At 45.2% G+C, this 16,804-nt stretch overlaps 1 protein-coding gene across 1 annotated transcript in view; it reads right to left on the bottom strand.

Annotated features, from left to right (window-relative positions):
• STXBP4 (syntaxin binding protein 4) overlaps positions 1 to 16,804 on the bottom strand; it is a 136,778-nt gene that overhangs the window by 64,234 nt on the left and 55,740 nt on the right. Inside the window, exons 14-16 of the mRNA XM_083490006.1 lie at positions 13,344 to 13,460; positions 11,786 to 11,835; positions 8,179 to 8,312 (exon numbers count right to left, since the gene is read on the bottom strand). Of these exons, the coding sequence (XP_083346132.1) occupies positions 8,179 to 8,312; positions 11,786 to 11,835; positions 13,344 to 13,460 (301 nt within the window). The remainder of the gene's footprint in view (positions 1 to 8,178; positions 8,313 to 11,785; positions 11,836 to 13,343; positions 13,461 to 16,804) is intronic.

The raw sequence follows: 16,804 nt of genomic DNA, 5'->3' as shown, positions 1-16,804 counted from the left end.
GTCGTCTTGCGAAGCAAGCCCATAGGAGATTCGTTTTGCGAAGCACCTCCAAAACGGAAAACTCTTTCGTCTAGCGAGTATTCCGTCTTGCGAGGCATTCGTCTTGCGGGGCACCACTGTACTTGTTTTTATATCTCATGATAATCTACACTGAACCTAAACCTAAGATTAAATTATAGTAATTCTGAAGGATAAGAGAATTACAGGAATATGTCCAGAAAGCGCTGTTACTGAAAGGTATTATAACTCCCATTATATTTTGCTTCCTGCCTAGAAATCGAATCGAGTCAGCGCCTGACAATCCGTTCTGAACACAGAACGTGTTTAGCAAGCTGTTCAGATGGCCATCCTAATGAGAAAGTGTCTAGGGTGAATTTATACATTGTTATTTTCCAATTTAAGGTGTATTTCTTCTGACACCCCACAATGAAAATTCACACGGAGCCTGGTTTTATCAATGAGTTCCGTTTGGTTGCCTAGTCATGGCAGTGCAGGATTATTATTTTAAATAAATTATGGGGCATATGACCACTGGGAAGAGACTGCAAGGAAACAACTTGCATGAAAACTGTGATTGTGTGAACACACCTTTAGTTTTCTCTTCTGTCACAACTTACACGGGGAGCAAGCTATATAGAGGGAAGAGCCAAATCCACAAATCTAGAAGAGCGCTTGGTGCCTTAGGATAGATCTGCAGATTTGGAGCCATGGAATAATAATAATAATAATAATAATAATAATAATAATAATAATAATAATAATTTATTTGAACCCCGCCCATCTGGCTGGGTTTCCCCAGCCACTCTGGGCAGCTTCCACAGAAACCAAAAATACACTAAAATATCACACATTAAAAACTTCCCTGAACAGGGCTGCCTTAAGATGTCTTCTGAATGTCAGGTAGTTGTTTATCGCTTTGACATCTGGTGGAAGGGTGTTCCACAGGGCGGGTGCCACTACCGAGAAGGCCCTCTGCCTGGTTCCCTGTAGCTTTGCTTCTCGCAATGAGGGAACCGCCAGAAGGCCCTCGGCGCTGGACCTCAGTGTCTGGGCAGAACGTGTTACGGAAAAGGAGCAATGCGGCAGCGAGCTGCAGCTGGCTGGAAAGCAAAATATGATGGGAATGTTGGGACTGTACCGTGGGAACAAAGGGACAATCTATTCACAATGCTGAGCACCGGATTTAGCTCAGAGTGTAATTTGACCTGTACAGGAAGTACAGGAGGCGGAGTTTGTCTCTCTGCTGTTGGAGTTTGAAGAGAGCAGACGTGTTTCTCTGTAACGCTGCAAAGACAGAAATAAAGGCATGTAAATACATTTCTGTCTATCTCTTTCCCCTCCCTGGGGGAACAGGGAGCAGGGAAGAGTGGTGTGTCCTTCTCACGCTGAGGAGGATCGCCGATCGCGACCTAGCCTGTATCCTGCCGGGGAACGCAGACAGGGAGGTCAACAAGGAGATCAAGCCGGGTGCCTGGAGAGTGGCCAGTTTCTCCTGATAAGGCTTGAATTTCCAACAGAACGATGCGGGTGGAGATGCTCCTTCAGGAAGAGCACCAAGAGCTCACCTCAAAGCCTTATGACATGGTTTCAGTGCAGAATTGCCTTTCAGGGATCAGGATTTCAGAGTAGGCTGGGCAAATTATCCTCTCCTTTTTATATGCAGGGATGCTACTTATGAGTGTAGGGGGCCAATACTGGTACAGTGGTACCTCTAGTTGCGTTACGCTCTCATTACGGACTTTCAGCTTACTAACACGGTAAACCCAGAAGTGTTTACTTCTGGGATCGGCATGCGCAGAAGCAATCTGCGCGCTTCATGCATGCACAGAAGCGCTCGATCACACCACGCACATGCGCAGAAGAGGTGCTCTAGTTGCGGACTTTTCAGGGTGCAAACAACACCCCAAAACGGATTAAGTCCACAACCAGAGGTACCACTCTATCTTCCCATCAGTCTCATATGAAAATACATCTGTTGAATCATGGCTGTCTTAATTTCATGATGTAATATTCTGAGTATGGATCGTAATGAGTGAGGGTTGGATTTTACCCAGGGAAGAAGGTATATTATTTCCCCTGTTAGCCACTCTGGCATTGAAAGTTAGCAGCCATGCTATTCACTTCCTATCCTTTTAACAATTTTGCCAGCGGATGTTTCAAAGCAAATTTCCTGGCCTTGCCGTTGTATTGTAAAAGCATTTGCAGCTTTCTTCCACCCAGCTGCTAGTGACGTTGAAAATTTCAGCAAGGTCACAACGAAAACAAAAGGTGCACTGAATATTGCGTAAACATCATATTCTTCCAGAATCTATGATAACTGAAGCTTTACGCAGTCTTGAGGGAGTGTATTTTCCCTTATGATCCATCATATTAGCTATTGAGGCTTTGGAGTGCATTGAATCTGCATGCACAGCTAAATCTGCAAGGACTCAGAACGTTGTAGAGTCCATCTCCTTTTCCACCACCACAGCTACAGAGGTTTCTGCAGGTATCACATTCCAGATTTAACTTGAGTGCATTTTACTGCGGTGGTGCGTATTTGGTTCGGATTAATCCCAAAGTGAAGTGAACCACTTTAGAGAGAATCAAGGTGTTCTTCAAAGCAGATTCAACAGACTTGGGCTCTTTCTGGGAGCTTCTGGACTCATTAAAAATTATCTGTGGTGGTAGAACCATGAAAACTGGTGTCTAGATCTTGGGACATCACACCAGGACTAAGTAACAGTCACCTAGCAATCACGACTTTGCCATGTTGAAAAGGGACATAAGAATCTGGCCTAAAGTGACTACAATACAGTGGTACCTTGGTTCTCAAACGTAATCTATTCCGGAAGTCCGTTCCAAAACCAAAGCGTTCCAAAACCAAGGCATGCTTCCCCATAGAAAGCAATGCAAAATGGATTAATCCGTTCCAGACTTTTAAAAACAAACCCTAAAACAGCAATTTAACATGAATTTTACTATCTAACGAGACCACTGATCCATAAAATGAAAGCAATAAATAATGTACTGCAGTCACACAATCAATCAATCAATCAATCAATCAATCAGTAGCTGAACTGTGTTCCACACAGTCACAAAAACAACAAAAAGAGCCACAAAAATGCAAAATAATTAGCAAGAACAGACAGACCTCAGTGTAACACTCAAAACAGAAGTGTGGTACTCAAATCGGAAGTGTAACACTCAAAACAAAGCACGTTCGACTTCCGAAAAAGGTTCACAAATCGGAACACTTACTTCCGGGTTTGCTGTGTTTGGGTTCCAAGTTGTTTGACTTCCAAGGTGTTTGAGAACCAAGGTACCACTGTATTAAGAAATATTCAGTTATTTTTTCTTATGGAAGTACCAGTTGGCCTGCATCTTGCTTTAACCGAGTTTTTAAAGGGATTGTATTATATAGAATTTACCTTTTTTGGCAGAATTATCAGTCTCCTGTAAACCTTTTGCTATAGCATATGTCCTTCGGCGAGTTGGGAAACTCATCCTGCTTGCATAATCGAGGTCAACTATTATTTCTCTCAGTTGACTCTAGAATATGAGTGCAATTAACTATTCTCTCCCAACTTAAAGCGAACAGATAATTACTATTATGACTTTAGCAAAGATTGGTTGGGGGGGGAGGAGCTAATTGAAAAGGCAAATTATACACTTCTCTCTCCAGAAATGCTGCCACTACAGCTGCCTCAAACGCTGAGCGACTCGTGAATAGCTAGAACCAAGAATGGGCCACACTTCTCAGAACAACATCTGTGATAGCTAAATTGTAGGAGAAACATGTTAAAGAGGCATTAAAGGTAACAATAATAGATTTCATTACATCAAAATACCTTCAACCAACATTTGCCAGTGTTCCCCAGTTTCCATGTTTTGGTTGAAAAACTCAGATTTTGGGAGGGTGGAAGTTTTTTCCCCCTGAAGCAGGCTTTAAAAAAATATTATTTTTAAGCCATTGCAATCTATGCCAGTTGCCTTCCTAACTGCCAGCACAAATATGGCATCAGCTAGCAGAAGAGTTGGACAGCAAAGGATATTTTATTTTAGGCACCTGCTAAGTAAAATGTTTATTGCTAAGTGTACACTTCATTAAAATTGTGTGCGGCGTTGCTTTGTTTTTCAGAGAAATATTAATTCGTCATGTTTCACTCCCCCCCCCCCTCTTTAGAACAAGGGTTGGCAACCTGTGGCCGTCAAGATGTTGTTAAGATTCCCAGCTCCCATCAGTACAGCCAACGTTGGGAGCTGAAGTCCAAACATATCTGGACAGGCCACAACCAGGTTGTGTCCTGGTTCCCACCCAAAACACACAGACAGAGCCTCTTGCCTTCGCATAAGAAAGAGACCTTTGTTAAGGAAAGTAATGGCACAGGCTTGGTAACAGACACACTCAGGAGTCACGATTCAGAAATTCAGGAGCAGGGCCAGTAGTTCAGAACTGGGCAGAAGTAACCAGACTGTCCCAACAAGTTTCTCCACGCCCCTGCCAAACTTTTAACGACGACATGGGGTGACTCACCTTTTAGACTCTCTTCCCTTGGGGGAATGTTGGACTTACAAGTGTGAGCTCTATCGGGGTGGGGCTGTCCTCATCTGCAAATGAGATGCCTGGTTCTGCGTGGCATGACCATGCCCTCTAGTTCAGTCACTGCTGCCAGATGTTCAGTATCCCCTCTCAACTGATCAAGACCCTCTCCCAGTTCTCACTGAGGTGATTGTTTGCTTGCTTGATTGATTGAATTTATATACCACCCTACACCTGGAGGTCTCAGGGCAGTTCACAGAAAAGATCACAATATATAAAATCAAAATCAAAACAATAACCCAATACAGTCATACCTTGGGTTACAGATGCTTCAGGTTGCGGTTTTTTTGGGTTACAGACCGCCGAAACCTGGAAGTACCAGAACGGGTTACTTCCAGGTTTTGGCTGTCACGTATGCGCAGAAACGCTAAATTGCGCTTTGAGCATGTGCAGAAGTGCCGAATCACAACCCGTGCGTGTGCAGATGCGCCGCTGCGGGTTGCGAACGCTACAGGTTGTGAATGTGCATCCCGCATGGATCACAGTCACAACCCAAGCGTCCACTGTAACGCCCCCCCCCCCAAAAGAGCCACATTTTAAAAGGGTCTAGGATGTCGATCAGGTAAACCAAAGGCCTGGTTAAAAAGGAACCAGGTGTATAAAGGTGTATAATGAAGGTGCCAGGCGAACTTCCTTGGGGAGAGCATTCCACAAATGGGGACCCACTGCATAGAAGGCCCCATTCTTGTGTTGCCACCGTCCGGACCACTCAAGGAGGAGACACACGAAGGAGGGCCTCAGAAAATGATCTCAGGGTCCAGGTAGGTTCATATGGAAAGAGGCGGTCCTTGAGGTATTGCGGTCAGGAGCCGTTATCTGATCTGCAGAAGGATTGGAGGCGAGAGCTGGTATCTCTGCTTCCCTCTCCAAAGCAGGGAAGTCAGGGTGGAGAAGAAGAATAGTTTGGATTTGATATCCCGCTTTATCACTACCCTAAGGAGTCTCAAAGCGGCTAACCATCTCCTTTCCCTTCCTCCCCCACGATAAACACTCTGTGAGGTGCGTGAGCCTGAGAGACTTCAGAGAAGTGTGACTAGCCCAAGGTCACCCAGCAGCTGCATGTGGAGGAGCGGAGACGTGAACCCGGTTCACCAGATTACGAGTCCACTGCTCTTAACCACTACACCACGCTGGCTCTCACACTGGAGAGGGGAGACCACCTTTCCTCTAACCCTGATTCCTACCCTCCAGCCCCCTGCCCTCATTTCTTCCTATTTTCCTCCATCTGACCCCATCAATCCAAGCCCAACCCTGACGGCATTGTGGGGCTCATGAAAGGTTGCCTGCCCCTGTTTGGAAACAACAGTGTCTGAACATTACAGAGTTATAAGCAATGATAACCACTTCCAGAATCCTGCCGTGGCTCCTGCTATTCTTACTGCCTCTTGTGGTAAGAGCACTACTTATCCGTTAGACATTCCCATTCTCTCCCTTACCTCTTAATTTGGTCTAGCTTGTTAAACAAAGCTACGGAAGCTATGGCAACGTAGCTTAAACCGAAGCTCACGCACCTAGCAATGAGAAGCCTGCAAATAAGCTGCTTCCCACACCCAAGGGAAGACACTGCATTTTGTTGCATGGGGGGGGGGGAGGTGGCTATAGTGACTTTATATACAACCATCAACTTTTCAAATGTCTTAGTCCATACAAGAGAGGGTAGACAGAAGATTCTGGCAAAATGGACACTAGACTACGAAAGCTAGGGATGTGGGTGGCGCTGTGGGTTAAACCACAGAGCCTAGGACTTGCCGATCAGAAGGCCGGCGGTTCAAATCGCCGCAATGGGGTGAGCTCCCGTTGCTTGGTCCCAGCTCCTGCCAACCTAGCAGTTCAAAAGCATGTCAAAGTGCAAGTAGATAAATAGGTACCGCTCCGGCGGGAAGGTAAACGGCGTTTCCGTGTGCTGCATTGGTTCGCCAGAAGTGGCTTAGTTGTGCTGGCCACATACCCGGAAGCTGTATGCTGGCTCCCTCGGCCAATAAAGTGAGATGAGCGCCGCAACCCCAGAGTCGGCCACGACTGGACCTAATGGTCAGGGGTCCCTTTACCTTTACCTACGAAAGCTTACAGCACAGTTAATCTGGCAGCCTAAGGTGCCATTTTATGGATGTTTATAGTTGCTAGGAGAGGATATATTTATTAGATATTATCCTTCCTTCCTCATGTTTGTGAGTCCAGTAGAGTGCCATCCCTTTGCAGCTTTAAAGGGAAGCTTAGATAGGCTAGTTTTAGCCTTTGAGTTTAAGTAATCCAGGATGCTTTAAGGCAGACTGGATTCTCCTGGTGTTTTCCCCCTTTCCTCCCCCTTAAAAAAATATTCACAAAAACAACCTTGTAAAAGCTAAAAGTGACATTTACCCACTCAGAATGCTCGCTGATGAGTAAAAGATAACAGCAGTTTTGTTCAGGCAAGCTTAAAATGGCAATCCAGTTACAAAGACACACTTTAGTCTGGTTTGAAATGGGGTTCTGAATTGTTCTACATTGCTGGAATGAGGTGAAAGAGCAAAGAGGAAGTGCTCAGCCAGGTGAGATGATGAATGGCTACAGACAGTGGGTGTGGCTCTCGGAGTCCTCTCTAGCCAAACTTCCAGGAAAACTCTGTGAGCTTCAGCTCCTGTCATGTGCCTATCTAGCAATCAAGCATGCATTGTTGGTTTGATTGCTTTGTAAATATCACACAGCCTTAAGTCTCTTCGTTGTTTTCATTCACTGACTGTCCCTTCAAGGTGTGTCAGAACAGGAAAATAAGCCCACTAAAATAAAACTTTGGCAGATAACAATGCGCCGACTGGTGATTTATTCATGGGAGAAAAGACTCAGGAAGCCACAGCAGCCCACAAGTCAACGTTCACAAATAGGCACCGAAAATTCGTTTGCTATTGGACTGGGCATGTATAAAGGATATACTTTGGTGTTAAAAGACCAATGCTGGAGGTGAGCTGCAAAGAAAAGGACACCTGGTCATCTGGGGCCAATTCAGGCTCACTCCAGGTGACCAATTTCAGACTGCACTGAGTATCTCAGAAACATTTTTCCTTTGCCTCACGTTCGCTCAAGATCACACCTCTGCTTCATGGAAACAGAAGATGACTGCTCAGGAAGTTTGACAATAGTCTTATAACCATACCATCCACACTTCAAGGACAAGGACAGCTGCAGAGATGTCCCATGCAGCTTTAGTCACTGCTAATTCTGAAGCCACCATCATCTGACCAGTTCAGAAAGCACTATATAATCTCAACATTTTCATCACAAGTTGCTCTTCTCAACCTTTTGCCTTTCACTTGCTTTGCACGCGTTGAACAATACTGCTCCCTAGAATAGGCACAATTACGGAACAGGGGTGTTTGCATTCCATATCAGCAGTTTTCTATTTCAATAACCGAATTCTTAATTTCGAAGCACAAATACTAGAATTACCTGAATTGCTATATTTATTTTCACCCTTTGAACATCTCACTGATTGCTATTTTCTTTTCCTTTTGACAAACCGCACACTGGATGCATGGCACAACCCACAATTAGCCAAACATTTTTCTTGAGAGAGAGAGAGAGAGCGAGAGAGAAATGGGGGGAAAACATTTAAGACTCACACTCTGCTTCTAGAATGGCACGGACAGATTTAGTAAGTTCCTTAGCTTCTGCTGCAAGAGATGCTGGCAGAGTGCGTCCATTCCGTCCCAGGCGTGCGATGAGTGTTTTAGAGGAGAATGTGGCTTTGCTGTCACTGAAGGAGACACACACAAAATGGCCATGTTACAGTTGCAACACTGCAGCATTCTTGCACATGGCATTGAATGCATGATCATTTTCAGCTATAACTATGCTGCACCAGAAGTCAAGAGAGTGAGCTAGAAGAACGCACTGTTCTGAGCCTTCAACATAGCTTTTTATTTTTAACTAGGAAAGTGCTAATGGTGTGTGTGTGTGTGTGTGTGTGTGTGTGTGTGTGTGTGAAGGCGAAACCACCCAGTATGAGTACTGAAGGGCAGGCTTTACATTACTGCATCACTGTCATCAAGCACAGCGCTTTACTATTTTCCATGTGTCAGTGAATGGCAGCAATTACCGTATTTTTTCCTCTATAAGACTCACTTTTTCCCTCCTAAAAAGTAAGGGGAAATGTGTGTGCGTCTTATGGAGCGAATGCAGGCTGCGCAGCTATCCCAGACGCCAGAACAGCAAGAGGGATTGCTGCTTTCACTGCACAGCGATCCCTCTTGCTGTTCTGGCTTCTGAGATTCAGAATAATTTTTTTCTTGTTTTTCTCCTCCAAAAACTAGGTGTGTCTTGTGGTCTGGTGCGTCTTATAGAGCGAAAAATACGGTATATGGAAGTATGCTCCCAGTACGCTTCTGAGCACAATTCAAAGTGTTGGCCCAGAATACCTGAAGCAGAGTCTCCACCCCAGTGGTTTAGCCCAGACACTGAGGTCCACCTCCAAGGGCCTTCTGGCGGTTCCCTCACTGCGAGAAGTGAAGTTACAGGCATAGGGCCTTCTCGGTAGTGGTGCCCTCCCTGTGGAACGCCCTCCCATCAGTCGTCAAGGAGATAAAGAACGACACAACTTTTAGAAGATATCTAAAGGCAGCCCTGTATTGGGAAGTTTTTCATGTTTGACATTTCATTATGTTTCTATATGTGATGGAAGCCACACAGAATGTGATGGAACCCAGGCAGATCATTGGGATATAATAACAATAGCAATAATAAAGAAAGCAAAGAGACATTGATTCCTTCCATCGGACTACACAAATACATTCTGGTCCTTTTGAATGGGCCCCTAGAAGCACTCACTCTTGGCTGAATCCCTTCCAACTGGCATCTGGAGTTGTAATGAGTTTCTATGGCCATTCGGTATTTGGCGGCCATTCTTTTGGGTATCTCCTGAACACAAACAGGGAGGGCAGCTAAATCCAATGAACCCTGGCTATTTAGAACCTTCTGGTTGGTGTGTGTTTTTTGGGGGTGGGAGAGGGGGAGAAAAAGGGCCACAGCCCGGTGGCATGAACATGCTTTGCATCCCAAGGGTCACAGGTCCATTCATTGCAAATTTATTCATTTATGTTATTCCGCGATTCAGATGTCTGCCCCAAAAGCGGCTTGCATCAATTTAAAGCGTTGGAAAGGAGGAGAGGTGGGGGCATCCTGCAATCTGACTTTACAAAGACGCACATGAGTTGGGAAGTTGTGAGAGACCCTAGTGGTGCAGGATGTCCTTCAACTTCCCTGGAAGACTTGCCCTCACAACCATCTTTGGACATTCCTCATTTCCTTGAAGTCTCAACATGGGAAGAACCCATGATGCCAGCGCCCCTCCAGCCTGAAGAGGCCATATTGCCTTCCTTCGGACTCCAGCTCAGAGCTCATAGCAAAACCGGGCTGCCACTATACCACCGCTCCTAAAAGTGGCAGGGCTCCTTTAAGAGTAGAGGATCCACTCAACAAGAGTGGGCCTAGCTGCTAAGAGGAAGCTGCTGTCCTGCTTAAGCCTCAGGCTGGTTTGATTGGTTTTTTGAGTGGCAGTCAAGCAACTAGCCAAAGCAACATTGGGAGCTCTCCAGGGTGCTACCTGCCCTGCTGATCTTTTGGGCATGGACTTATGCTTTGCCTCACCTTCCTTTGACATGGTCCCAATTCTGCTAGGCTTGACTTACTGAAGAAATGAACCTATGCTGCCAATTCTCGCAGTAGACCAGTATAAACTAAACAGCACATAAGCGGCACACAAAACACTACCAAACCATTCTACGTTCTAAATCTTATATTAATAATCCAAAAATTGAGAGAGCTATGTACAAGATCTAGTAAATGAATAAATGCTTACGTCAAGAAAGAACTTAGCATATGAAGTTGAATGTTTATAAATATATCAAAACCGTGAGAGAGATTTTACTGAAGAAGCCCGAGACTCTTCATGGGTGAAACAGGTGACAAACGCCAGCACCCTGTCTAACTCTTGTGCGTAACATCACCGACACTTCGTTTGATTAAACTTATCCTCGTTGATATCTAACCCTTGAGCACAACATTGCCAACACTTCGTTTAATCAAACTTACCGTATTTTTTGCACCATAACACTCACTTTTTTCCTCCTAGAAAGTAAGGGGAAATGTCTGTGTGTGTTATGGAGGGAATGCCTATGGGTGGCATGCCTACGGATTTTCCTCCTCTAAAAACTACGTGCGTGTTATGGTCGGGTGCGTGTTATAGAGCGAAAAATACGGTACCTTTGTTGATATCTACAGGAGCCTGGCTAAAGGAACTTTAAAGACTGAATCTTCCTTTTGGACACAATTTGAATGAGTTTTCTGTTTGTGGCTTCTGTAGTAGATCTTGTACATAGCTCTCTCAACTTTTGGATCATTAATATAAGATTTAGAACGTAGAATGGTTTGGTAGCATTTTGTGTGCCGCTTATGTGCTGCTTACTTTATACTGGTCTAGGCTTGACTTACTGGCTACAAAACTGGGGCTACTGACTTGGGGTTCCTGTCATCTATGCTTAGCAGCTCCCCATTCCATTTGTCCACTGGCTGGAGCACTGCCTGGAATGGAACAAAGAACTGGACTAGATTGCCTGCAAGCATTCCTCCATCTCTTAGGTTTCTATTAATACGTGGTGAGTAGTCATTAATGGGTTTTTTAAACCCCAAACTGGTGGCTTTATTTGTAATTCCAATGTTCCTGAAAAGGAACAGGTGTTAGCTCAGGCACCCCAACCTGCGGCCCTCCAGATGTTTTGGGACTACAACTCCCATGATCCCTAGCTAACAGGACCAGTGGTCAGGGATGATGGGAATTGTAGTCTAAAACATCTGGAGGCCCGAAGGTTGGGGACGCCTGTGTTAGCTGGACTCAAAACTGAGAACCGGGGTCAAGCACCCCCTCTACTACAGCCTCAGTTGTGCGGCTGTTGGCAAGTCACTGTTTCCCAGCCTCATTTTACTCTGGGTTTTAAAAAAAAAGCACGACTAATTGTCCTGCCACACAGGACATTCTTAGTATTAACACAATAAAGATGATAAAAGTCCTGCAAACTGAAAGCGCTACAAGAGGTGACTAGCAGAAATAGTAATTGTAAGATTCAGGAAGTGTTTCAGTATGTATTTATATTTATTTATAAATATTTATGACGTACTTAGGATAATTTCACTAAACAAGCTGCAATGGCACATACCAATCTTAGGTTTTCTCACCTTAAATTGGTCAATGAAGTAGAGGTATCCAGCAGCACTTCCGGCAAAACCTGTTGGCAGATAGTCAAGAAATACGGTTTCAGAAAGTTTGCTACAGCATCATCTTTTTCTCTGCTTAATAGGTTGCTAAACGTGAAACATTGAGACTTGTGTACCTTGCACTTAAGATGACCTTTGCCCTATTGGCTGAAATTCACATCTGACCCGAATTGGTAGCAAAGTTGTTTTTCATCCTAATGGTTGCTGGATTTTCAAGTTGCTTTCTTGAAGATGGGTTGCCTGATCCTACAAGGGCCTAGAAGAGTTGTTGCTGCATCAACACAAGCTAGGCGGCATTCAGCTTCTAGCTGACATTCTCTGCCCACATCACATTATACTTGTGGCTGGAATCTAAACCAGTGGCGAGCAGATTTCTGGCTTGTTGGATCTACCGTATTTTTCGCTCTATAGGACGCACCTTGTTTTAGAGGGGGAGAACAAGAAAAAAAATTCTCCCTCTCTGCTCAGCGCCCCTTCAGCGAAGTGGCAGGAGCAACGGAGCCCCTTCCATTTCTCCTCCCACTTCGCTGAAGGGGCGCTGAACAGCTCTCCCTCTCTGCTGAAGCCAGGAGAGTCTTGCTCTCCCGGCTTCAGCAAAAGGAACCCAAAGCCTTCAGAGCGCAGCGCGAGTTCCCGCTGCGCTCCAAAGGCTTCAGGCGGCTATCCCTGAAGCCTGGAGAGCGAGAGGGGTCGGTGCGCACTGACCCCTCTCACTCTCCAGGCTTCAGCGAAAGCAACGCGTAGCCTCCGGAGCATGGAGTGAGCACTCCCTCTGTGCTTCGGAGGCTTTGCATTGCTATCGCTGAAGCCAAGGAGCCTGCATTCGCTCCATAGGACGCACACACATTTCCCCTTAACTTTTGGAGGGGGAAAAGTGCGTCCTATAGAGCGAAAAATACGGTACTTTTCTTTTCTTTATTGCTAGAAACCAAAGGGCTTCATGTCAGAGTCAGGTGCAAAAGGCATATAATTCAATAATTTTGCTCCTCGGTGCACATCCTTCAGCTGGCTTTCAGTATCAGAGCTGGACTGAGCGTCATCTCACACAAGAGTCCACTCATTGTATTTATTTGTTTCAACAGCCAAATTCGGCTGGGGAAAAGTCATTTGGTTCCTTTTGTTAAATAGCTGGGAGATGGAGCCACTGAAAGTGACCCAGAGATCTACTAGTAGATTTTGCTTTGAAATCTTTAATGTAATTAAGTAACTTTTAAACACACCACACTACCTATGTTTATGTTCTGGCTGTCCTTCAATAAAGCACTCCTTTGCTCACCACAAAATTTCTGGCTACAGATTTACTGCTTCTAAAGAGGCCCTGCCGCAGCAGTTTGTTTTAAATCTGGACTTTGCAAACCACAGATGATGAATTCGTTCTTGACTTTTATTGTGTTTGGCTCCAACTGTCAGATCTGAGGTATGAAAAAAAAACAACCCCCCACACACCCAACAAAAAATGAATATAAATCAGCACGCCTTGCTCCTTTCAGGAGAAGGAAGTTGCCAAAAGCGCCTTTACCTCAACAAACTGCAGCAGCTTTTCAGTTGCCACCTCAAACATCTTCTTGGCAGTTTCGGATTTTCTCAGCTGGCAATCGAGCACTGTAATCCTCTTCCTTAAATCTTGGATGCTGTCCTGAGGAACAAGAAATTCAGGTAGGCCACCAAACCAGACACACAGGAAGCGAGGTGTCGAGGAAGGGCCCAAGAGGTGTTTTGGACTATAATTCCCAGCTAGCATAGTTCGAAGCATGTTATAGTTCTAAACATCTGGAGAGAACCAGTTTGGCAAAGTCTACTCCACAAGAATGAGTAGATGGGGGACTCCTTGTATCAAGATCTGGTCCAAATCGCAGGTACAGTACAAAGGGTTTTTAGGTTTGTGAGGGGACAAAGGGGCTTGAAGTCTTTCAGGCCACTGGAAGAGAACATCAAAAGAGTAAATCACAATGTAATAAAGGAATGCTGAATGGTTTGGGTTGCGGACCTAGCATATAGAATAAGAGAACAAGAAGAACATATGTTTAAAGAAGATTGGAAAATGCATATTGGTTATATTGGGGGGGGGGGGGAATTGTGTACACATGAAAACCCTGGCAGCATTAAGCTAAATTCAACAGTGGGAACAAGTTTTGGTGGATGAAATAATGGAATACCGAATGGTTTAGTTTATGTAAAATACGCAGGGATTTATGATTTGAAAAATGGACCATGGAAAGAGAAGAAGGGAAGCCATGGGTATTTTAAGGTTGTTTAAATCAATATTTTGAATTGTAAAACAGAAAATCTAATGAAAATTATACACAATAAATAAATAAATAAAAATCTGAAGTGGGAAAAAAGAGAGTAAATCACGTGCCCTTAATGAGACCCAATTATTATCTCACAACTAACAAAATGCCTAAGACAGGCGGAAGGGAGAGGAAAAGGGGTCTGCATAGGATGCCAGAGGTCATACTCTCTTGTCAGGCATCCCCTAACTTGGCACTCCAGCTGCTTTGGGACTACAATTCCCATCATCCTGACCGCTGGTCCTGTTAGTTAGGGATGATGGGAGTTGTAGTCCCAAAGCATCTGGAGGGCTGAGTTTGGAGATCCCTGCCTGTGGTTTGCCCACAAAAGAATTGGGGGAATCCTTTACAGAATGTGTAGAGCTACTCATTGACAGGCATGCCAGCCCTACCATGAGGCAGACTGAGCTGCTTGCCTCAGGTGGAGGATGCTGGGAGAAGGAGAGGTGTTGTTGGAGAGGTGCTGGGAGGACACAGCTGTGTGCGTGCACCTTAAGCTAGCCTGCTGCTGTTGGGTGCAATAGTGGCTGCTTTCCCCTTACTATTGTACTGGTGGCGGTCCCACCTAATCCTTCAAGCAGCAAAATGTCCATGGCTGGCCCCTGGATGCAGTTCATTGCGTTTATAAGATGCAGAAAGAGGAAAGTGGAATGTAACCGGGGATGCTATTGTCATGGGTATGCGCCTAAACTTGCTCATTGTCCCTGGGGACCACAGGGAAAAGAAGGCTTTGCTTTCCCACCCCAAATCATAATGTCCGTTACAGTGGTACCTTGATTTAAGAACAGCTTAGTTTATGAACAGGATGCAGGTGGCGCTGTGGTCTAAACCACAGAACCCAGGGCCTGCCGATCAGAAGGGCGGCGGTTCAAATCCCTGCGACGGGGTGAGCTCCCATTGCTCGGTCCCTGCTCCTGCCCACCTAGCAGTTCGAAAGCACGTCAAAGTGCAAGTAGATAGGTACCACTCTGGCGGGAAGGTAAACGGCGTTTCCGTGCGCTGCTCTGGTTCGCCAGAAGCGGCTTAGTCATGCTGGCCACATGAGCTGGAAGCTGTACGCCGGCTCCCTCAGCCAGTAAAGCAAGATGAGCACCGCAACCCCAGAGTCCTCCGCGACTGGACCTAACAGTCAGGGGTCCCTTTACCTTTACCTAGTTTATGAACAACTTGGATTAAGAACACTGCAAACCCGGAAGTAGGTGTTTTGCCTTGGAAGCAGAACATCTTCCCCGCTTCTATGGGAAAGAGCGTCTTGGTTTAATAACACTTTGGTTTAAGAACGGACTTCTGGAATGGATTAAGTTCGTGAACCAAGGTACCACTATATACTTTTTATTTGCCTTGCAAAACATGAGGAACCGAAGGAAACTGCCTCTGAGATATAGGTCTCTTAAAAATTAACCAAGTTCAGGTCTGTAACACGGTAAGTGAACATAGGAAAAAGTGTATTTCTCTTCCCATTAAACCAAATACACGTTTATTTAAAAATAATCTTTTTAAACATTGTTTATCCTCCAGGGGGCGGGGGGGATGAATGGGAAACACAGCCTAGCAGGCATCGCAGAACTACAACTCCCATCAACCCCGGCCAGCATGGTCAATAGCCAGGGATTATGGGAGTTGGAGTGCAATGACCTATGAACCAGTTAGTCACCCTGATGTAGTCCATATTGCAAACGTTATAAATTTCCACACCTTTGGCTGCAGCTGGTGGGGAAAAGGAAAAGGCAGATAATGGCACATTAAGGATGTGAAGAAATGGATATCACGATACTGCTTTTGGTGGCATGCAGCAGTAACGTGTGTCGTTTCTCGCTGAAATTATGTATTACATGACAATACAGCAGATGCATTTCCACTTTATATAATTTCCACTTCTTTCTCTTAAAAAAAATAAAAAGCCACAGGGCACACAACAAAGGGATGTAGGAAATCATGGTTTGATGGATGTAATAATGGAGGTGCAGTTTTCTGCTCCTCTGAACAGAAGCAGAAAGATATATATTTTTTACAAATAAATTTTACCTTTATTCCACGCATTATGTCAAATCTTTTATCAATGAAGCCACACACAGGGAAATTACTGTGACCTCAGAGAAAGTCAGCACAATGCAGGGGGTGATTAAAGGTGATTCATTCTCCCCAAACCTGCGCTATTTTAGCCACAGAGACTCTTTGCAGATGTGGAGTGAATATTTCCGAATTAATATTGATCGCCTCCATCTTGCCTTCTGCACCCAGTGTGTCAGAGGTGCATACGCTATACAGCAAGACAGGCTAGTTCACAAATCAGATACCCCCTGTGAAACCTCAGGAGAAAGTAAGACGATTCTTGGGCACATATGGCAGCGCTAGTTTGTGTGAACACAGCATCTAGGAGCCCTTTCCCTCTCTTCCCACCCTTCAGCCCCACCTTTGAAGGTGACTTGGAAACTTCCAACTCATCCAGAATGCGGGAGCTAGGCTGGTGACTAGTAGCAGCCACTGGGACCATATAACACTGGTCCTAAAAAACCCTGAAGGACCAGGTATGCAACCTGGGAGTCAATTTGGACTCACAGCTGTCCATGGAGATGTAGGTCAATTCTGTGTCCAGGGCAGCTGTCTACCAGCTCCATCTGGTACGCAAGCTGGGACCCTATCTGCCTGCAGACTGTCTCGCCAGAGTGGTGCATGCTCTAGTTATCAC

The sequence above is a fragment of the Podarcis liolepis genome (genome assembly GCF_965112155.1).
Source record: "Podarcis liolepis genome assembly, chromosome: 2".
NCBI lineage: Eukaryota > Metazoa > Chordata > Lepidosauria > Squamata > Lacertidae > Podarcis > Podarcis liolepis.
This window is presented reverse-complemented; position numbering and strand designations above follow the sequence as displayed.